Source organism: Juglans microcarpa x Juglans regia, chromosome 1S (genome assembly GCF_004785595.1).
Source record: "Juglans microcarpa x Juglans regia isolate MS1-56 chromosome 1S, Jm3101_v1.0, whole genome shotgun sequence".
NCBI classification, from domain to species: domain Eukaryota; kingdom Viridiplantae; phylum Streptophyta; class Magnoliopsida; order Fagales; family Juglandaceae; genus Juglans; species Juglans microcarpa x Juglans regia.
Window position 1 is genome coordinate 21,137,705 of NC_054595.1, and position 23,471 is coordinate 21,161,175.

At 34.8% G+C, this 23,471-nt stretch overlaps 1 protein-coding gene and 1 non-coding gene across 2 annotated transcripts; both read left to right on the plus strand.

Moving 5' to 3' along the window:
• Positions 1-6,330: 6,330 nt before the first annotated feature.
• On the plus strand, positions 6,331-22,131 carry LOC121246219 (protein BLISTER-like). The gene is made up of 13 exons (XM_041144292.1): positions 6,331-6,854; positions 7,805-8,546; positions 8,678-9,273; positions 10,782-10,901; positions 11,760-11,825; positions 12,523-12,633; positions 17,729-17,805; positions 18,969-19,036; positions 19,551-19,664; positions 20,141-20,307; positions 20,485-20,553; positions 20,901-21,056; positions 21,580-22,131. The coding sequence occupies exons 1-13, from the start codon at positions 6,798-6,800 to the stop codon at positions 21,658-21,660; spliced, it is 2,424 nt and encodes an 807-aa protein (XP_041000226.1). The 5' UTR covers positions 6,331-6,797; the 3' UTR covers positions 21,661-22,131.
• On the plus strand, positions 12,175-12,309 carry LOC121247906. Its single transcript, XR_005937311.1, has one exon. It is a non-coding gene; the product is annotated as a small nucleolar RNA snoR86 (small nucleolar RNA).
• Positions 22,132-23,471: the final 1,340 nt, after the last annotated feature.

The window sequence follows — 23,471 nt, forward strand, 5'->3', positions numbered from 1 at the left end:
TAAAGCACATTAAGGATCATCTTAAATGTGAGAGCATGTACTTTAAAAGAGGAAAACCAATGGAATATTCAAAGAATTTAAATTTATAATTTTTATAAGAGTGTTTAAAGAATAATATTAGCGACTCATGTCATAGGTAAAAATGCATGGATATTAATTTTACCAATTGCTTGATGAACTAATAAAGTAACATTTATGTATCTCAATTCTATTGCTGCTGCATGCCTTTGGTAGGATTAATTGAGATTTCACACCACGGCTTGTTTGTTTTCGCAGATGAGATGAATTGAGATTAAAATTAAAAAGTTAAATAAACTATTGTTAGAATATATATTTTAATATTATTTTTATTTTGAGATTTAGAAAAGTTGAATTGTTTATTTTATTTTGTATTAGAAGTTGAAAAAGTTATAATGATGAAATGAGATGAGATATTTTATAAAAACAAACTAGACCTTCTAAAGATTAAATTATAACAAAATCAAAAAAAAAGATTAATTGTAAAATCATTTTTCACATTTCTATAGATTGAGGAATAGGTTTTCTACTTTCGTAAATTGATACCAAGAAATTTAAAATAAATTACTTTCGTCCATCTCCCATTAGAAAATTAATAAAAGATTACTGTATAATATTAGTATGCCATGTTTTAGTTTCTGATTAGTTGAAATGGCATGACATTAGTACGTCCAAGTGTCAATTCTCCACTATTTTCTAATCAGATATTGACGAAATTATTTATTTCGAGCTTTTTAAAATTCATATAATAATTTAGTGAAAATTGAAAACCTAAATCTCAATTTCTAATGTCTCGTTTGTTTTTAGAGATGAAATGAGATTAAAGTAAAAAAATTGAATAAAATATTATTAGAATATATTTTTTAATATTATTTTTATTTTAAGTTTTGAAAAAGTGAATTGTTTATTTTATTTTATGTGAAAATTTGAAAACGTTGTAATGATGAGGTGAGATGAGATGAGATATGTTTTGAAAACAAACAAGGCCTAAAAGCCTAAAATTTGATCTACTGCAAGCTTAAGTTTAAAAAACTCAAAGTGACCAAGAAAACTCAAACTCAAAATTGAAACCTCCAAAAAAACTCAAAGTCACCAAGAAAGCCCTTGGAGAATGGAATCATAACACCTTTGGTCACATCCAATCTAATCTTAAAGCCTTAATGTTCAAACTTTCTTCTCTTCAAGAAAAAGATTCTCAATCACCCTCCTGCACCTTGGAAGTTGTTCTAAAAGAAAACATCAATGAGCTGCTACTTAGAGATGAATCACTTTGGAGGCAAAAATCTATAAATACATGACTTATTTCCATAGATCTTAATACAAAATTCTTTCACGCCTCCACTTCAATTAGACGTAGAAGAAATAACATTGATTGCCTCAAGCTAGGTAGAAACAATTGGACGGCTGACCAAACCACAATCTCTTCCAAAATCCAAGAACATTTCCAAGCAATTTTTTCTTCCACTCACCCCGCTCCCCCTGTTGACATTGAAAATTTGTTCTCAAGGAAAATTTATGATCACGAAAATGACTTTTTTTACAAAATTTCAAATGAAGAGGAAATCACTTTCATGGTAAAAAAAACTTCCTCTCACCAAGGCTCTAGGACCGGATAGTTTTACGGGTCTATTTTACAAAACTTTTTTGGAGGTAATCAAATTTGATTTTGATTTGATTACGGCTGTAAAGAGTTTTTTTATCCAAGGGAAGTTGCTGAAGGAACTCAATCGCACTAATTTGGTCTTGTTACCAAAAGTTGACAATCCCAATGATATTAATCAATTCAAATCCATAAGTCTGTCAAATAAGTGCTATAAAATTATAGCAAAAATTCTTGCAAACATGTTTAAAACCATCCTCCCTAACATTATCTCTTCGTGCCAATCTGCTTTTATCCATAGTCGCTTAATTCAAGATAAGAAGACTATGCAGCCCAGGAGATCTTCCACAGTATGAAAAAAAGAAATGGCAAACTTGGACAAATGGTCATAAAGATTGATGTGGCAAAAGCCTTTGATTCCATGGAAATGTCATTTCTTCTTGAAATTCTAACAATGAATCCAGGAGTGCATCTCAACTGTGACCTATTCAATTATCATCAATGGATCCCCACATGGGTTTTTTTCACCCCACCAAGGGTCTAAGATAAGGAGACCCGCTTTCACCTTTCCTTTTCATCTTAGGTATTGAGGTTCTGTCTAGACTCATTGTAAAAAAGGAACAGCTTAACAGTTTAAAGGGTATCAAGCTCTCTAGAGGTGGCCCCTTCATCACTTATCTCCTTTTTATTGATGATCTATTTCTTTTTGGATTGGCCACAACTCTTGATGCTAAAAAAATCTCTGAATGCCTTACAGTTTTTAACTAGTGGTCAGGTCAAAGTATCAATGAAAGAAAATCTTCTCTTCACTTTAGTAGAAATACCACTCAAGCCTCCATTAATGATGTCAAAAGCTCTTTCAACTTCAGAGTTTCCCCTCTTAATTCTAATTATCTGGGACTTCCTCTTTCTAATGGTATTGATAAGAAAAAATTTCTAAGTGGATTAATGGAGAAGATCCGTAATAAACTTTTCAAGGTTGGAAATAAAAAAATCTCTCTCAAGCTGCAAAAATTGTTCTCATAAGAGCAGTTGCTTGTTCCATACCTTCATATGTCATGTCCTCATCCTTTATCCCAAAAGCAATGACTAAGAATCTGGATTTCCTCTTTTGAAGGTTCTGGTGGGGATTCGAGGATAGTGAAAGAAAGAAATTCACTCCCAAGTCTTGGAAGTCCGTTTGTTTACCCAAATCTATGGGAGGTCTTGGTATAAAAAATATGTCCTCTTTCAACTATGCCGTAGTCACTAAATATGCTTGGTCTCTTCTCAATAGTTTAACAAATCTTTGGAAGGATGTCATCTCAAAAAATACTTAGGATCCAAATCATTCCTGGATGTCCCTTCTAAGTCATATGATTCTCGATTCTGGAAGAGTTTACTTAAACAAAGAGATTTCCTTCACTGTAATGTCTATTTTCAAATCAATAATGGTATCTCTACCAAGGTCTGGACGGATCCCTGGGTCCCTACTATTCCTTGTTCCATACCTCATCCAAATCCCAACAATTATTCAAAGTCTGATATTAACATGATTGTTTCTAAGCTCATTCTAGAAGAACCAAGGTGTTGGAATGTCCTTATCCTCAATACTCTCTTATCGGAAAACTCTTCGAGAGAAATATAAAAAATCCTTCTAGCCAATCATAATTTCCATCAAGTCCAAGACATGATCAATTGGATTCATCATTCTTCTATAAATTTTTCGGTTAAATCAGCTTATGCTGCTCTTGTTACAGGAAGTATTTTTTTCAATCCCAACAATCAGCCATTAAACTGGAAGAGTTTATGGAAATTAAAATTGTAAGATAGACTGAAATTATTTCTCTAGAAAACAAGGCACAATATCCTTCCCACCAAAGTCAAGATCAACAATGTTATCCATTTTGATGAAGATCAAATACTTTGCCCTCTTTGCAACACTAAATCAGAAGATATCTCCCATATTTTCCTCAACAGTATATACTTTAGAATATTGTGGAGACACTCAAAATGTCCAATTGACATCACCTCATTTGCAAGATAGCCTTTCTCTACTTGGATAAAAAATATTTTCAATCCTTCAGTGGTTCTAAAAATTCCAGAGGAAGAACAACATTCTTTTGCCATCATAGCTATGAACAACACGTGGTTTCTCAAAAACAAATCAGATTCCTGCATCCCCATCTCCCTTTGTTTTTGTTGAGTCTGTTCTTTCTACCTTCCAACAACACTCAGCAGCTTGGGTCAATGATAATGATCACAAGGTAATAATGGAAAATAGGCATCCAGACCTTCCTCTTTAGGTTTGATGTTGCAGTCAGAGACTAAGGAAGTATCTTAGCTTCTATATGTTGGAATGACTCAGGAGAAATCATCTATGCAATCATTGACCTCATTTGCAGTGTGAACCCAAATTCAGGGGAAGCTAGAGCAGCATTGATGGCAATTACTGAAGTAAAAAGACTGGGCCTGCAAAAAAAATTTCTTGAAGGGGATTCAAGCATCACCATAAACGTAACATCAAACTCTTCTGTGGTACAGGATTGGACTTTGACCCTAATCATCAGTGATATCAAGTGCCATTTCCTTTATTTCAAAGTATGAAAAGTTAGGAAAATTTATTGTTTCAAGAATTAATGTGCACACAATTTGGCGAAATGGGTAGCGACGACGCAAGCCTTTTGGCAACATCCCTTTAATCTAAATATCACTTTTTTTGTGGAGTTTTTACAATAGAAAAGATCCACCTATTTTGTCTGTATAATTAAGCCCCTCTATTTGAATTAACTTCTTATGTATTTGGTATTTTTATCTATAAAAATAGTAGTCAACTTGCTCAAAATAAAAAAAAAAAAAAAGAAAAAACGCGAGTCGAGTTGCACGGGTTGAAATCGATGTTTAATGGATTCGATACGAATGCCGATCCAAACCGGTTTTATTGGGTACTAATACGCAACAACCACCTACTTACACGTATTTAAGGAAACTTACGAAAAAAAAAAATGATAAAATTTATAATTAATCTATAACTATTTTACTTACTTAAAATGAATAATAGTTAAGTAAAATTAATTTTTTTTTAATAAAATGACACAATTATATTAGAAAAATGTTACTTTATCTATTCTATTTGTCATCTTATTTTAACACCTAATAAATTTATTTTTTTAAATTTTTTACTTAATATTTAAGAAAGTGATTATTAGTATATTGATATATTTTTATAGTTTTTAAAAATATTTTAAAATGATAAAAAATATGAATAAAAAATTATAAAAAAATAAAAAAAATTTTAAACTAGCAGTAAGATGAAGAGGTGGCTCATTACATTAATTGATTTAAAATACTTATACATGCTTGCTTTATTAGTGCATATGGTATTTTATATTTTTGTATTCTTCTCATGTCTGTAAAAGAATAATGCTAGATATAGTAGTCTAGTATATAAATATTATGTAATTATTTTTAAAAAAGTATAGTCTATTATTAAAAAATTAATTTTTATGTGAATTTTATATTTATTCACTTTTTACAAAATGATTGCACGATACATACACACTCTACAAATGTAAATATTATTTATCTATTTTTTTAAACTTAAAAGATTTAATGTTTTACGTCAACATGTCACACACCTTAAAGTTTTTTTATCATTATATTTTTATGGTATTAGAATCGCTCAGACGAATCAAATCGGATATGATATAATTCTAACTTTATCAGTGTCATTATAGATTCATTTAAATCCTTCTCGAATAGGAAAATTATATAAATATTATCCATCTTGTTTTTTATTTTAATATGGCAAATTAATATTGACTATCAACTGTTAATTTAGTTTGTAACGTCAATTATCCATCTTGTTATGGATTGTAAAAGTGCTGCGTACTTATTTTAAAAAAGAATAGAATTTAGTATTAAAAATTTAATTTTTTTATATAAATCTCATATTTATTCACTTTTTTTAAAAGAGTTGTGACGTTTGCGCATTAGATAACTGTAAATATAATTTCTCGAGTAATGCTAGATAAACTCATGAGTTATACAAGAGTCGCACACTTATTTTAAAAAATAGTAAAATCTACTTTTAAAAATTAAATTTTTTATATAAATTTTATATTTATTCACTTTTTAAAAAAATAAATATGTAATATTTGTATACTTTAAGATTACAAATATTATTTTTAAATTAGAAAACTCACTAACATGCAAGGATGTTATAATATTTTGTGTCAATCCCATAAGGGAAAGAAAAAGGCTACGTTTTTATTTATTTATTTAATGGTTAAAAAAGATATTTTTTAATAAATTTGTGATTTTTTTTTAAAAACGTTTAAGGGAGTTTAAAAAAGGTTTGAATTTTTTTTTTTTAAATTCTATTTGCAATCTTCAAGTGGAGATTGTATATATATGTTTTTAATTAAATGAGAAAAAAAACACTTTAAAAAAAATATTTTTATAATTTTAAAAAATTTTAAAGATAAAATTATCTAAATGATAAATGACAGTAGGTAATATTGATTATTATTATTATTATTTTTTTAATTTTTTACAGGTTGCGGTAGATCTAGCGACTAGCATGGTCCAAAGCAAAATTCGCCGACACATCGCTTGCCTGTACCGCCAGCCGCCAGGCACTGCTATCAGCCTGTTTCAAACCAAAAAACCAAAAAAACAGGTAATGTTATCAGCCACCAAGAAAATACAAAGAAAAAAAAAAAAAGAATGAATCAAGACAAAAAAAAGAAAAAAAAAAAAAAAAAGAAGAAAATACAAAGCGTAAAATTAAAAGGGAACAGAAGAGGAAATAAGGGAGGGGAGATCTGTGAGAACTTGAAAACCAAAACATTTTCATACACAGCTCTCCTCCTCTCCGGTCAGATCGGGAACCCCCCCACCCTCCACCGTCCGCATATTAGGGTTTTAAACGTTACGATATTCTCTCTCTCTCTCTCTCTCTTTTTTTTTTTTTTTTTCCTCCTTTGAAAATTTAAAAATTATCCGACCGTTGATCACTTCGAATTTAGTGTCATTCCCAAATTTCTTGATCCCAATTAAATAGATTTCTTTAGGGTTTGTTTGGTGGGGGTTTGGTGGGGATTTTTATTTTTTTTTTAAATTTTCTTATCAGCGTAACTTGATTAGAATTGTGGATTAAATATACGAGAACTTTGGAGTTTGGGGGCTTTGGATCAGAATGGCTTCGGCTCAGGTGCTGCGGAAACAGGAGCATTTGCAAGCTGGAAAGCGCCGGGTACGTTTTCTAACTTCTAATCATTCTATTTTAATAATTTTATTTGGTTGGAAATATTTACATAGATTCTCATATGGGATTTATTGTTTGGTTTTGAAATTTCGTCATTGTGTCCGTTGCCATTGTATTCTTATGGATGCATGCGTTAGTAGGTGATGCTATGTCCATTTTTTGTATTATTCAAGAATTTCTTTTATTTGAATTCGTAGAAATATTTTGTTGCGGGTTGGGTTATAATATTTACGATATTGCTGCCTGTTATGTTGCCTGTTGTTTAGTTGAAAAAAATGCGTTCTTTTATATCTTGTTGAGATCAATATGACTTCAACGAATGAGTGAGCTTTGGACACATTTTCTCATGAGTGCATTGTGCTTAGAAGCAACACTAAAGATTTTACTTTTAGACTCAATCAACTATGTATGTCTCTCTCCAGCGCTGCTGCTTTTTAGACACTTTATGAACTGGATTGGAACATGCAACTTCACCATTGTATGTGTTGTGGTTTTGCTACATCTTTTCCTGACGCTCTTGTATATGTCCCGTGTACTCGGGCCTTTGTCTATTTTATGCTCAATAAACTATGTTTGCCGATAGAAAAAAAATTTCATCTCATTGATTTTAGGCTTGTAATTCCATTTTAATCTCATGGAAAGTATGTGTTTTCTGAACAAGAATCGTTTCTTGTTGCTTTTTATTTTTTAAAAAAATAAAATCTTTGAGATGGATGATGGAGTTGAGACTGAAGAGCCCACTATGTCACAATTGATCTGTTGGAAGCACACATTGGAGGTGGAACCTTTCTTGTAACTTTTGTTTTTTAAAAATTTAGTGTACATACATTTCCAAATCCATTTTGATAATTTCCTTTTAATTTGAGCTACAATCCCAAATATCTTAGATGTGCTTTTTTTGGGTCAAAATTCACACATTGTCTTCAATTATATTGCAGCTGGAGGAGTTCCGTAGGAAAAAAGCAGCAGAGCAAGCGAAGAGGGCTGCGCCTACTAGCCAAAATCATGCTTCTGATGTCAGGCCTCATGAGAAAGAGCCTTTGGAAACTGTCCCTGCACTTATTACAGATTCAGAGGGAGCTGGCACATCTGATATACCGGGCCAAGCTTTTGTGGGACTCTCTCCTGCTGTAACTGTCAATGACAACAAAGAAATTAGTTTTCCCATTAAAAATGAAAAAGATTCTTCAGATGATGCACTTACCACTCCTCAATTGTCAGTGAAAAATTATGATGCATATTCTGCAGATAGTGTGCAGACATATGCAGATAACAAAAAAATTGAGAGATATGGTACTTCAACTTCAGGATTTGCTGGATCAATGGATGTTAATCATATCCATGGGACAGAAGGGCATAATATTGATTTCAGAATATATGCTGGAGTGCATGGTGGACTTCCTTATGGGACTACAGCCGATTGGTCTATTCTTTCACGCACACAAGCAAGTCATGACTTTGACAGTACAAGTAGTAAATCTAGTTTTCATGGGACAGATGAAATCCAATCAACAGAAACTGGCAATTCTTTGATGCAGTCTAGTGTTAAAAATCCTGGTCATTCTATTGTTTCTGCTACAAAAGTCTCACCTCTGGATTCTGGTGGTATTCGACTGCAAGATTATTCCAGTAATGCTAGCATGCTGATTGGTGCTCATACATCTTCTGCATTTTATGATGGTAATTTGCATATTTGAATACCTTGTACCAGTGTTTTTCATCTACTAAGACGTGCTTGTATTATATAGAATATGTATGCATATATAGTTTTTCTGGGGAAGGAACTGACCTATCTTGGGGCTTTATGGTAGACTCTATCCAGCCTACAACTAATGTAAGAGGGTCTGCTCATGAAGCTGGGAAATACATGAATGGTGTTGCCCTCATCAATGATTCTGTGGTTTCCAATTTTGGGGAAAGAAATGTTAATGGCCCTGCTAGTGTCTACAATGCAGCTCCACAAGCATTTGAAGCCATGGATTTTAGTGCTGATGTCAGGAGTTCCCCCAATGAAGTACCACTATTTTTAGCCAAAACTGAAACAAATTCTAGGAGATCTCGTCCATCTTTTCTTGATTCTCTTAATGTTCCTAGAGCTTCTTCAGCGACAATCTTTCAACATACCGAACCTGAGGAGTCATTTATGTCCAATGGTTCAAATACAAACAGCATGGATGTTTTAGGATCATCTCCTTTTCAGAAGCCATCAGGACAGAGTGAAAGTGAGGGGGCTTCTTCAAAGCTGAAAACTCTTAATGACCCTAGCGCATTCGATCAATCCATGTATTCTTCCGAATATTCTAGCAATGGGGCATTTGTGAGATCGATTATATATGGCAACAGCATGGACAGGAAACAGGAGTTTTTTTCAGCTAAAAACAATGAAGATTTTGCTGCTTTGGAACAGGTACCCTCATTTTATGTTGCTGCATTTTGATAACCTTGTGCTCTTAGTATGTTGTCATTTAGATTGAAGTTTCTGAAGCTAAATGGGCTGCTTTGACTGATAAGTTCCTTAATTCATAAAGTATCTATTTATTGAGAACCTCAGCTACATGTGAAGTGATGATCTACAGGAGTTGATCGCCCTTTTAAAAAAAAATAAAAATCCCTATCCAAATGTAGCACAGAGTGGATGTTGACAACCTAGATGGTTTTAGAATTACTAGATGTATGTTGGCATTCTCTGAGCTATGTTGTTTTAACTTCTGAAAAAGTGGACTCTTTTAATGAAATGTTTTTGGGTTCTGAGAGTAATTCTTTTGTTTATTTTTCGAAGTAACTAATTATCATATTCGATTACAAAGGGTAGGGAAAATCACTGCATGTATTGAAAGAAATGCTAGAGTGATCGTTGAGTGCTACTGCTATTTATTTTTTGCTCATACTTATGTTTTGTTGTTGTAGAGTGGTGCTTCTTGGAAGATGGGATGACTGCTACAGGATTTTTTTTTTCTTTATCTGTTTTGATTCTCGTGATAATTAAATTTCAGGCTCCAAACTCAAACTAGTAGACCGCCCATGTTTGTGGGTTACTTCTATTTACTTTTTAGTTCATTTACCCAAAAAGGAAGGAAGAAAATCTGGTGGAGGGTTGCAAATTTCATGAGCTGAATTGTATTAAAAAAAAGGTAGGAGAATTAGGAAGCTTCACAAGCCAATAATAATAATTTAATTCCTGTCTCTAATTATTTTGTCTGGCACTCCACTCATTCTAGAAGCTTGCTACCCTTGAACAGAGAGGACGAGACACTCAGCTCACTTGTCTTTGGACTAAATTGCATTTTCTACCCCCTAAAACAAGATGTGAAGAGTGAGATCACTCAGGTCTAATTCCATAGGGTTCCACAAATTGTAGTTGGTAGAGAGAGGGCCTGAACAAGTTTTAAAGATCTGGAGAGATTTGATATGGGAATAAAAGACATTTGAAAATTTGTTTAAATGGCAGTATATCACATATTTGAATAACTTAATTAAAAAAACTGCTTGACCACTTTGGAAAAAAGTATGCTTTTGACACTTTAACATTTGAAAAAAGGCTTTGAGATGAATATTACTATAATTTTTCTTTTTAGTATTGTCATCTACTTAATGTGAACGCTACCCGAGGTGCACTTGCGGAAAACTTCTTGCCGAGGGCTTGTGTACTCCCCGGATTAGTCGGGACGGTTCCCAGACACCCAGTGCTAATAAAAAAAAAAAAAAAAAAAACTTAATGTGAATGATTGATCCCCCTATGTTTTTTTTTTATAATTATTAGAAAATTTATTACTAGAAAACGCAAAAGCAATAGATGGTCCCCTTATATCTTCACTTGTAATTAATAGTTTGTATAAATCAACTGATGCATTGATGTCAACTTCTTTTTCGCTGTAGAATATTTACTTTAATAGTATCTTCTTTTGTGCCATTCAGCATATTGAAGATTTGACTCAAGAAAAATTCTCTTTGCAACGAGCTCTTGAGGCCTCACGTGCTTTAGCAGAGTCCCTAGCTGCTGAAAATTCATCTGCAACAGATAGTTACAACCAACAGGTTGGTTCTGAATTTATTATACTTGTGGCATTACAACTTATTCTTGAGAGCCTGTTAAATTATTATGTTTCAACATGACCTTCCATGATTCATGATCTCTATTTATATTTCTGTTTTACTTCTCTTTCTCATTCATAATAAAAGATGTACATGCTGCACGTACTATCTTAATGGGATAGTGATACTCCATGGAGGATAATGAAGCTAATGAAACTTATTTTTCTTTCCCTTTCTCTATCTTTAATTTGATTTGATTACATGTTCTTAAATGATATGGATATTCGCATCAGGTTTTAGATTTTAGGAGCTTCTGTGGGTTAAGTGTCGAGTTCAAAAATTTTATTCTGCCCATTTCTAGGTAGATAACAAGGTTGTATGCTCAGAAAATACAGGTGACCAACTTAGACACAAAAGTTCAAAATATCATTGTGAATGCATGGTTTGTAGTACATATTCATATTTTGGTGTTTATTTGAGGTGGATATTAATTAGGGAAAAAAGGGTCTTGAAACAAGATTTTTAGTTGTATTAGTCTTGGAATATAAAGGATAGGTTGGGTAACACATGGTGTTGAGAATGCTGCGAATGACATGGTAGTTGGTGTTGACAGAAATCTGTTTAGTTTGCTGACTACCGGTCCGTTAATGTGGAAACTGACCTCCGGGTCTGAACTCCAAAGGCTTTTCCCAAGTTCTTATGCATTGATAATGCAATCTTCCATGTGATCCTGGCTGTTCTAGTTTTTTATGTAAAATTATTATGGTTTGTTCTCTGAAATTTCTGACAAGTCTAGCATTTCAGAGATGGTAACACATTTGAGTTCTAATCCATCTGTTTTTGCATGCATATTTTCTTTAGAGAAGTGTCATCAATCAACTCAAATTTGACATGGAAAACTTACAGGAGGAAATCAAGGCCCAACTGGTTAGTATCCGTTTTTTCTTAATTTGCTGCCTATTACTTCTATTTGTTCATCCCCTAGAAGTTGGCTCAAGTGGTAAAGGCCTTGATCTTGGTGGTATGCTCCCTTCAGGCCCATGTTTTGAATCCCACTGAGTGCAAACAATCTCTAAGGGCCATCGGACTGGGGGATTTTCCCCATAATTACCTGAGGTGCACTTGCGGGAAATTTCTTGTCGAGGGCCTGTGCAACCCCGAGATTAGTCGGGACGCTATTTTCGGACAGCCGGTGCCAATAAAAAAAATTCTATTTTTTCTTCCCTTTTTCAGTTTTTTTATTTGTGTGTTTGTGTGTGAAAAAAGCCAATTAGCAGAGCAAGAGTGTCGATAAAAGATGTCCCAAATTTCTTTGAAGGTTGGTGATATGAAATAAAATCCAAGTGATTCTCTGTGCGTATCAAATCTCTCTCTTTCATTTTGATAATGGCCTCAAACAAGTTGCTACATTCAATTAGAGTAGATAATACCTATACAAAAAATTCTGGTTGTTCATTAACTAACATAAGTCTGACATAGAATACTCATTCGAGTTCATGTTGGATGTTTTTTTTTATAAGTGAGTTCATGTTGGATGTTAGCGTGGCATGTATGGTTTCAAATTGTTTTAAAGTTGTTTAATTGTCCTTTACTTTTGTTGCTATATGGGTACCCTTTGATCCAGGTGGAACTTGAGTCTGTCAGGATTGAATATGCAAATGCACAGCTAGAATGCAATGCGGCTGATGAGCGCGCCAAGTTGCTGGCTTCTGAAGTTATCGGTTTAGAGGAGAAGGTAGTTAGATTTATTGGTATGTTTAAGTTTTGTTGTTGCCTTTCATGAAGAAAATGCTATTCCAGATAATGCCTACAAAGTTAAAAACAGAAAAAGAAAACATAAATTGACAAACCCTTTGAAAGGCGTATTCCATAGAAATAGAAATAACCTATTGGAATCATGCCTTTTATCTACACGTGTGTAGTGGACACACATGCATGTACAATCACACTTACATATTACCTGTAGACTTGTAAATATGAGTCCTTGAGAATTTTATGGAAAAATCGCGATTATTTTCCTATATTGCTGGATTGTGGTGGGATCCAAGAAGGGTGTCGATATTTTAAATTTGAAAATATGTGGCTGAAATCTGAAGGTTTTGTGGGCAGGGTTAGGCTATGGTGGTTTCATATCAGTTTCATGGTACCTCTAGCTTCATTTACTGAAAGATTTTTAAAAAAGATTAAAGCTTTGGAATACTCTATCCTTTGGCGATATAGGTGAATGTAAGAAATCCATGTCGGAGGAGTTATCGGAGTTATAGAGGATATAGGAGGGCTGGGTCATTATCTCAAAAGAATTATCACGGAAGTCAGGGGTGTTTTCAAGATTAGAGAAGTTTCATTATTGGAGAAGATTTCGTGGCACAAAAAATCTAGAGCGTTGTGGCTGAAAGAAGGAGATTGAAATACAAAGTTCTTTTATAGAGTGACTAACTCTCACAGGAGAACCAACAACATTTAGATGTTGAATATAGATGGTGTGAATTGTATGGTGGCCTCTGCGATTTGAGAACACTTTTCTGATTTTTTTGAACACATGCTTACTGAGCAAGAAGGGTGGCGGCCAAAGCTTGATGGACTAACTTGAGTCTATTGAGCCGCATAAGGTCTCTTGGTTGGAGAGCCATTTTGAGGAGACCGAGGTTCACAATGTGGTGGGGAGAATGGTAAAAGACAAAGCACCTGGTCCATATGGATTTTCTATGGGTTCCTTCCAATCATGTTGGGAGGTGGTGAAGGAGGATCTAATGAAGGTATTCCATGAATTTTTCTCGGCTGGAAAATTTGAGAAAAGCCTCAATGCCACTTTTATTGCACTGATTTCTAAGAAAATCGGGGCATCAGTGGTTAAGGACTATCGGCCCATTAGTCTTGTGAATGGGGTTTATAAGATCATCTCTAAGGTACTTGCAAAGCGCCTAGGGGAGGTATTGGGGATGATCATTACAAAACCCCAAAATGCATTTGTAAGTGGTAGGCAAATATTGGACTTAGTTCTCATTGCCAATAAATGCCTAGATAGTAGACTAAAAGCTGGCAATACAGGGATCCTATGTAAGTTGGATATTGAGAAGGTCTATGATCATGTTAATTGAGATTTCTTACATTACTTACTTGGGAGGTGTGGATTTGGGGAGAGATGGTGTTCGTGGATTAGCTGGATTTCAGTTTTGGTGAATGGCAGTCTAGTTGGTTTCTTTAACAACTCCCGAGGCCTAAGGTCTCGTTTGTTTTTGCAAATGAGATGAGATGAGCTGAAATTAAAGTTAAAAATTAAATAAAATATTGTTAGAATATATTTTTTAATATTATTATTGTTTTGAGATTTGAAAAAGTTGAATTGTTTATTTTATTTTGTATGGAAATTTGAAAAAGTTGTAATGATGAGATGAGATGAGTTGAGAAATTTCCTAAAAACAAACGAGGCCTAAAACAAAGAGATCCATTGTCCCCACTCCTCTTTGTCATTGTCATGGAGGCGCTTAATAGAATGATAGCGGCTTTGGTTAATAATGGATTTGTAGCTGGATTCTCGATTGGTGATCCCAATAGGGGTACTCTTAACATTTCTCACTTACTATTTGCAGATGATACACTAATACTTTGTGAGGCAAACCAAAACCAGATTCGGGCACTGAGAACACTTCGACTCTGTTTTGAAGTGACGTCAGGTTTGAAAGTGAATTTTGACAAATTAGAGTTGGTGCCAGTTGACAATGTTTGTAACATCCGGCAGCTGGCTAACACTCTTGGATGTAAGGTTTCATCTCTTCCCATGAATTACCTTGGCCTTCCGTTAAGGGTTGCCTCAAGGGCTAAATCAATCTTTGATACAGTGATTGAGAAGATAAAATGTAGATTGGTAGGTTGGAAGAGACTGTACTTGTCGAATGGTGGTAGGATCACCTTAATCAAGAGTAGGATTGTTCATCTAGGCTAGGTTTTTTCCTAGCCAGGTTCGGAACCTGGGAAACTAGATTATGGTTTCGGGTTCCGGCCTGGATCAAACTTGGGCCGGAACTCGGGTTGCAGGTTCGGGTTTGAAATCCAGGTACCGGGTTTTAGCCAGGTCTTTTTTTAAAAAAATTACCTGGCAAAAAACCCGAAATTCCGTCTGATCCACATTAGACCCAAGTTGGTTTATTTAAAGATAGAGAAAGTGTGACTATGAGGCTAGCTGGGTTGTGAACTGAACTGGTTCACTTACAAATCTTACTCCACCCCCTTATCTCTCTCTGCCTCTCTCTCTAACTGGTTCTCCATTGTAGATGAACAATCAAAGACTACTATAGATGTGCAAAAACTACTATAGATCTACAGTAGGGAGTTTCAGTCCATGTTGGACGGCTTAGACGAAGAAGGTCGTGTAGAAGAATCCGGCCACGTAGCCGAGAAGAAGCGTCGATTGTGCATCGACCAAGTCAAGGCTTTGGAGAAGAACTTTGAGGTGGAAAACAAGCTTGAACCCGACAGAAAAGTTAAGCTAGCCCAAGAACTTGGTTTTTAAAAGTTTCTTTCCTTTCTTTTTTGGCCCGAAATTCTGAATGACCGATGCTTGGGGTGGGTTGTATATATATGGGTGTAAATAAATATAGAGACAGAGAGGTATAGAAAACCAGCCATTGGGGTAACTTGGGTTGGTTGGAAAGCTAGTGAAATTTGAGAATCAAGTTTCCTTTGGCATAGGACAAGGAGTATGAAAAAAAAAAACCGGGTTCGACTTGGAACTCGGAATCCGCATTTTAAAAAAACTTGGATTCATCCGGGTTCTGGCCTGGGCTAACCTAGTCCGAGTTCCGGCTCGGGTTTGAAACCCGGGTTCCGGTTCGGGTATACTTGGTCTGGAACCCAGATGAAAAATCCTAATCAAGAGTACCCTATCTAATTTATCAACGTACTTTCTATCTCCATTCCTAATTCCAGCAAATGTGGTGATCCGGATTGAGAAACTTCATGATTTCCTTTGGAGCGGCATGGGGGATGACTTCAAATTCCATCTAGTTAGTTGGGGCAATGTATGCTCTCCATTATCCTCTGGAGGGCTAGGAATTAAGAACCTAAGGATTTTCAATCGATCTTTACTCGGGAAACAGTTGTGGCGATATAATATGGAACCGAAAACCCTATGGAAATCGGTGGTTGACTGTAAATATGGAGGTGTGGGGGGGGGGGGGGGGGGTGCACTAGAGAGATAAGTGGGGCTAATGGCGTGGAGTTTGGAAGCACATTAGACGAGGGTGAGTGTTTTTAATCGTCATACAAGACTCGTGTTGGGAGATGGCTCAATAAAATTCTGGAGTGACCTATGATGTGGGAATAATGCCCTAAAAGACTCATTCCCTTTAGTTTTCCAGGTTACATGTGAGAAAGAAGCTTCAGTGGCTGATCTTTTGGCGATATCTGGGGATCAAGTTCAATGGTACATCAACTTCACTAGGGTGGCCCAAATTGAGAAGTTGGCAGCTTTGAGGACTTTTTTAGTCTCTTGTATTCCATGAAACTGAGCACTCAAGGAGCTGACTCGTTGTGGTGGATACCCGCAGACAAAGGTGCATTCTCGGTTTGCTCTTTCCATAAGTCTATCACATAGCCGCAGAACAATCAGTTTCCATGGAGAAGGATTTGGCGAAATAAGGTGCCTCCCAAAGCGACATTCTTTGTTTGGATAGCTTCTATGGGTAAGATTTTGACGACGGATAACTTGCGGAAACGCTGGGTGATCAGAGTAGATTGGTACTGCATGTGTAAGAAAATTGGTGAGATTGTAGATCATCTCTTACTGCATTGTGATCTTGCTAGAGTGTTATGGGATGAAGTGTTTTGCAGATTAGGGCTAGCTTGGGGTATGCCCGCCATAGTGGCTGCGTTGTTGGCCAGCTGGACAAACTTAGGAGGTATTCCACAAGTCAATGTTGTGTGGAAGATGGTTCCTATCTGTATTCTGTGGTGCTTGTGGCAGAAGCGAAATGACCAGCCATTCAAAGACAAGGAGCGCACGATAGAGGAACTTAGATCTCTTTTTGTTAGGACTTTATTTCTATGGACCATAGCCATAGTTTTTAATGGCCTTGATGTTCATGATTTTTTTGTTTCCATTGCTTCTTCCTAGATAGGTGTTACCTTTTGTATACCATCTTGTGTACTTGGGCCGTGCCTATTTTTTATCAATATAATTGTTTACTTGTTAAAAAAAAAAAAATTGCGATTAGTTTACTGTTTTAGTGCTTTTACATTCAGACTGTTTTTGATCAGTTAAACTTGTGGTTCAAAAGTTTTTTGTACCATGGTTAGGTTTGGCGGCATAGTTAATGTAATTGTTAGGTTACGCAACGTAGTCAATCAAATTGCCTTTGATCAGGAAAATGTCATGATAGTAACAGGTTTACAATATGGAAGTTTTGATTTAGACGAGTTGGTTTTTTCTTTTTGGGTCTTCTTATATTCCATTTTCCTCAGTATTTGGTTAGTCTTATTGTTTGTCATGTGATAATAAGTTTGAGATATTAGTGGCTTAGGATGCTTGGCCATTCTATTGGTTACATTATTTGATTCAATCTAGATTGACCATTGTATCCCTCAGTCTGTGATGATAAAAAGATAATGGATAAAGTGATGTAAAAAATTTTCAAGTCTACACTTCTGTGAATCTAGAGAGTGATGATAGATTAGTCTAAACATCCCTGTTTATTCGTGATTTTAAAATTACTACATCTCAGATGCTTAATTACTTCTATTCAAAAGTAAATATATTGTATTGTATACTGGATTTTTCACATTCCTATTCACTGCTTTGTTTCTTGAAATCGTTCTATGCTTAATTTGTGTAGGCACTCAGACTAAGATCTAGTGAGCTAAAGCTGGAGAGGCAACTGGAGAACTCACAAGCTGAAATCTCTTCATACAGGTATGCTTTACATTATAAGCTTCCTGTAGGCAAATAACTGTGATATGCATTTCAGCATCACTTATTCTAATGACTATCGCAGGATTTCTGTTTGTATTGGTTCTCTCTTTTGTTGATGCAGTGTTATCTAAAGCAATGAAAACGAATTTTCTGTAATTTCTATAAATGTTATACCTAGGGAGTAATGAATTGGAAATTAATTCTGAAATCTGTGATGGTCATGAATAATAGAAAAAATTACCAAATTAGAAGCTAAACTGTCATTATTGATTAAAGACTAATTTGACTTTTTTAATATAGTTTTTAAAAATGTAAGAGATTTGCTACAGAAATCCGATATTATAGTTTCTTTTATAAGTCAAGTCACATTATTTTATTAAAGAGTGATAGAGGCACAACCCAAGTACATTGCGAGTATTACATCGAAGAATGCCTAGTTAAGGACTAGTTAAGGAGTGGAATGGGAGCAAGGATCAGAAAGAAGAAGTTTGAAATTCAATATTGTTTTATCAAGTTCTACATCCTGCTGTGGAACAACCCTTGGCCCTTTCCATAGAGATGTATATGGTGGAACAAGTCTACCTCAAGAGTGGCTTCACTGTATGGACAGCGGCTTTGGGAAAATCTGACCGTGGATAATTTAAGGAAGAGATGCAACTCATAAAAAAAAGATAATTTAAGGAAGAGATGCATAATGGTGATGGACTAGTGTTCTATGAGTGGAGAAACTATGTGGGTTGCTTTTATTTGCAGGCACAAGAGCGTTTTCTTGTATAGCGTATCTGGAAGTCCATAATCTTGGTGACTCATTTTAGGGAGAGGGCTCTTCTGCTTATGGTGTGCCTACTTTTACTTGCATTTAGTGGTATACTCCCTGTAGCACTTGTTCCAAGTTCTATTTGGGACTTCAAAATGATGCAAGTTGTATAGCCCAAGTTACCACTGTTCATATCACAAGTTCTTTCTTATTAATTGGGAGTAAATCATTGTAGGAGCATTGAGTGAAATGTTGAAGTGGAACTCTCTTTCTTATAATAGTGCTTTGGGAACTTGTTTGTCTCTTCACGTGGGCAGAAATTTGATCAATCCTGCATAATGTTTTCAATTGCAAGCTTTTAGTTATGGGATGTCAGAAAATGATGGTCATAGTGAATAATTTGCAGAAAGAAAATGTCTAGCTTAGAGAAAGATCGTCAGGATTTGCAGTCAACTATCGATGCTCTTCAAGAAGGTAAGGATGCTTTTATGCTTTTCTACAGAAGGTTTATATTCTGTTAATAATTTATCTTCTAGCTTCAATCACAGTTTTATCAGAATGGTAGGGTTTGAGTGGCCTTCATTCATATAAAATTGGTTATTTTTGTGCCATTCTTTTGGGGGATGAGGAGGATTTTGGGGGGCTAGGTTGGGGATGATAGGGAAGTAATTTTATCAATCTTGAGTCCGCAGCATCTGTATCTGAAATTCCATTTAAACCTGGTTGAAAATTTTTGCTCTACCTCGAGGGTAATTTATTAAAATGTATTTCTTCAATTATTCTCTCATTGCCTTCTTTTTAGATTTTCTATAAATTCATAGAATAGAAATCCAACATAGTGAATTGTTGAAAATTTCCATTTTTTATTCTCCTATAACTGCTGATGTAACAAATCGACTTCGTCACATTGGTATGTCAGCATATAACGTTGATGCTTGCAATGTCTGCCCCTAATTTGTTTCAATCCTATTTTGTTTGCCTGACACAGAGAAGAAGCTGTTGCAGTCTAAGCTGCGGAAAGCTTCCACAAGTGCAACGTCTATTGATTTTAGCAATAATACTCTTAATAAGAGAGATACATCTACCTCTACTGAAGATTTAGGTAAGATTGAATTTTGTCATCGCTCAGTTGCTGCTCCCAAAAATTTTGATAGTGCTCTTTATAAAAATCATTGTTAAGACTGCTAAATCAGGTCTATTTGCCATGTCATTCTCATCCCTGATAAAGTTCTCGTTCAAATAAAAAAAAATTATTTAATGATTACATATAAAATTTGTCTATATTTCTGTGTTTTAGATGCCAAATGATTCCTTTGTTTCCTCACCAAAAACAATGTTTAACATCTGAAAATAGGCATTATGCTGATAATGTGTATTCATATTACTGATTAAGGGGTACAGGATTGGTTCTTAAAAAATTGTCTCTATTCATTTTCTTTTCTTCTTTTTTGGCAAGCAAAAGATCTTTATTAAAAAGGGAAAAAGGGAAAGGCATCAATCTTTTCTTCTTATTCTTAATGATATTCAATTTTCTCTTTGCGGGTATCTGTTCATCAATTCAATTCAATGCTATTCCAGATGCATCCATCCATGAAATTGATCAAAATGCATCTTCGCTTGGAAGTGATGCCTCCAGTGTTAACTTGCTGCCTGAAAATGGACAGTCAACTCTTGAAGTTTCATCAGTGAATATTCCTCCTGATCAGATGAGAATGATTAACAATATCAGCGCTTTAATCTCTGAGGTATAGTCTGGCTTAGTTTTTTTTTTTTATATATTATCTGTTCGTTGCTAGTTTATACGGAAATGTCTTGAGATTCAATTCTCTCATTAGATTTTTCATTCTTCTTTTAATTATTTGATGTTGTAAAGTAGATCGCAGTTTAGACCTAACAAGAGTGCTGGCCTTTTCATGCTGTAGTTAGCTTTGGAGAAAGAAGAGTTGATGCAAGCTTTGGCATCTGAGTTATCTCATTGTTCCAAGCTAAAGGTAATTTTTAAATTGAAGTAGGATTTACATGCTTTTAGAAATTACATCATAAGTATAGGTATTCAGTCTTGTTTTAATATCCGCAGAAAGTCACTTTTGAATTGTTCTGTATTGGCGTATTATTTGATACGTTGCAAGACCATTATAATTCCTTTGTATTGTGGTATTATAATACCTTTGTTCATTCCTTTGTTTAAATTTTGTTGTCCTACTCTCGTCTCGTAGACAAAGTGGTTTAAAAATTACGTGTTTGTTTTGTAGGCCATACGAACATCTAGATTCAATGCCTTGTTCAGGTATTAATTTGAATATTATTTACTTATCTGTCCTGTTTTTCATGAATGAAGGAGATGAACAAGGAGTTGTCCCATAAACTCGAAGCTCAAACTCAAAGGCTAGAGCTTTTGACTGCTCAAAGTATGGCCAATGAGATTATACCACCTAGGCAACCTGATTCTCGTGCTATGCATGAGAATACCCCATACGCAGATGAGGGTGATGAGGTATCATCTATCTTTTTATGTGTTTTAATTTATTCTATGTTGGCTGGGTCTTTGTGTGTGTAGGTGTGTGTGGACGTGTGCGATTGATTTTTTTTCATGTTTAAAACCAGCATGAAGAGTTTTTCAACGGTCTTTCTAGCCTGGTTTGGATAGTGAAACCATCTCAACTTAACTCATCTCATCTCATCTGATCTGATCTGATCATTACAATTTTTTCAAACTTCCGAACAAAATATAATAAACAATTCAATATTTTCAAGTTCCAGAACAAAAATAATATTAAAAAAATAATATTCTAGTAATATTTTATTTAACTTTCAACTTTCATCTTTTATCTCATCTTAACTCACTATCTAAATCAGAAATATTACAAAAGACTTGCATAGAAACCAGTGCTGTGCAAGAGAATTTGCCTTGCAATAGCTTTTTATTGGTTGTTGTACAGTTCCCAAATCTATGAATTGGAAGCTAAAATATTTCACGTTTCTACTTTTCTTTTTAATATTATTTCTTGCTTGATTAGGTGGTAGAGAGGGTCTTAGGATGGATCATGAAGCTCTTTCCTGGAGGGCCATCAAGACGGAGAACCAGCAAGCTTCTGTAATATGCAAAACCAGAATAGCTGTCTGCGGCGCAGATCCGATTTGGTCATCCCTCACGCACCCACCATCCTCCCATGTATTTGGTGATACAACAAAGGTAGTCTGTATATTTTGAGTCAACTATACAGCCATTCTGTGGAAGGAAATGTGTTTTGTTTTGAGAGGCCTTCCCATCGATTGGAAAATTCGATTATCATTTATTAGACAGAAGACAATAAAAAAATGTCCCTTAAATGGTACCATTTCTTTGTGTTTGGATATCGAAGTGTAATGGGACATTTGTTGGATATGATGTTTCAGAGAGAGGGAGAGGGAGAGAGAGAGAGAGAGAGAGAGAGAGATGATGTTGATATATTCAAATATTACAGGTTGTAACATTCATAGGCCGTTTTGGTGTTACTACCCATGTCTGCTGTATTTGAGATCAAAGAGTGGCTTAAGCCTAGGAAATGAATCGAAGTTTTGGTTTTTCTCGGGTTCTCTTCCTGATTTATTTTGGACTTCATGTTAGGCATGGTTGGTTATACAAGAATGAAGATAAGATTCTTGGGCCAGTGTTTTATTCCTTCTTCGTTGTTTTTCCCCATTTGTTTAAATAACACTTGCATGTAGCTCGAGATTTTAGAAGAAAAAGAGCATAGAACTTTATTTCTTCTTCTCCTATTCTTCTTCGTTTCAATCGGAAGTAATCATACAAATGTTACTGCCCATATCCGGTTTTGGCACTTCAATAATGTAACCTCAAGGTACTTGGATTTGTAACCATGGCATTCACTCCACTTGTTTTTACCAAAAAAAGTCTCATCTGAATTTTCTAGTGTGAGAGGTGGGGTGCAAACCCGACACTCGGGGACCTGTTTAAACTTTACAAAAATTCTACACTGTTACTAGGAGAATTTTGAGAAGATGAAGAAAAAAGAGAGGAGAAATCCCGGTGTAAAACTTCAAGAAATTAAGATGGTGGGAGAAACTCTGATATCACAGTCATTAAATTAACTCTTTCTACCACTGAGGGTGGTGGCTCAGTGGTCCATGAATTTGATAGTGGACACTATGTTCTGGGGTCGAATCCCGCAACAGGAAACGCTCAAGATTATTGGTGATCTATTGGCTTGTGGTCCATTGATGCCCTTGTGGGGTTGGGGTTAGACTATGACTCAAGTTCGACTTGTAGGGAGTGCCTACTGTTCTTGTCGTCTAGGCCCCTCTTGTCTGGCTCTCTAGTGGGTTGGGTGTTACTATGATCACGTGATAAGAAAGTCATCTTTGGTTGCCCCTCCAACCCTTATTTTGCCGAGAAAACAAAAATTAAACTCTTTCTAGAGTTAAACCTTTTTTTTTTAATTTTTGGTTATAATTGTTTTGCTTTGTCTCAATTAAGAGAAAAAACTATGTGCTTTAGTATCTCATAAATGTTTTTGTTCAATATTATCTTTCGAGTTATTTTATTCTTGAGCTAGTGTGTAGAATATACAATTCACATTATTTAAATGATAAAATTTGATTTATAAGATTCAAATTTAATTTTTTTTTTCATATCAATTATGTGATGTAAGCATATTAGTAGTTGTGTTATCCACACTCTAGCTTTTAAATTGAATTTTTATTATCTTTTATTTTAAATCTTGTTTTTTTATAATTATTTAAACGACAGTCACTTAGAATATATTAATAAATACGACAAAATTTAGAATATATTAATAAATATCACAAATTTAGAGATATTATGTCATAAAAATGATTGGGATAAATTTGAGGTTATGAATATTATTTTTATTTGTTGGTGGCAGTATCTAATTGGTAGGAGAATGAA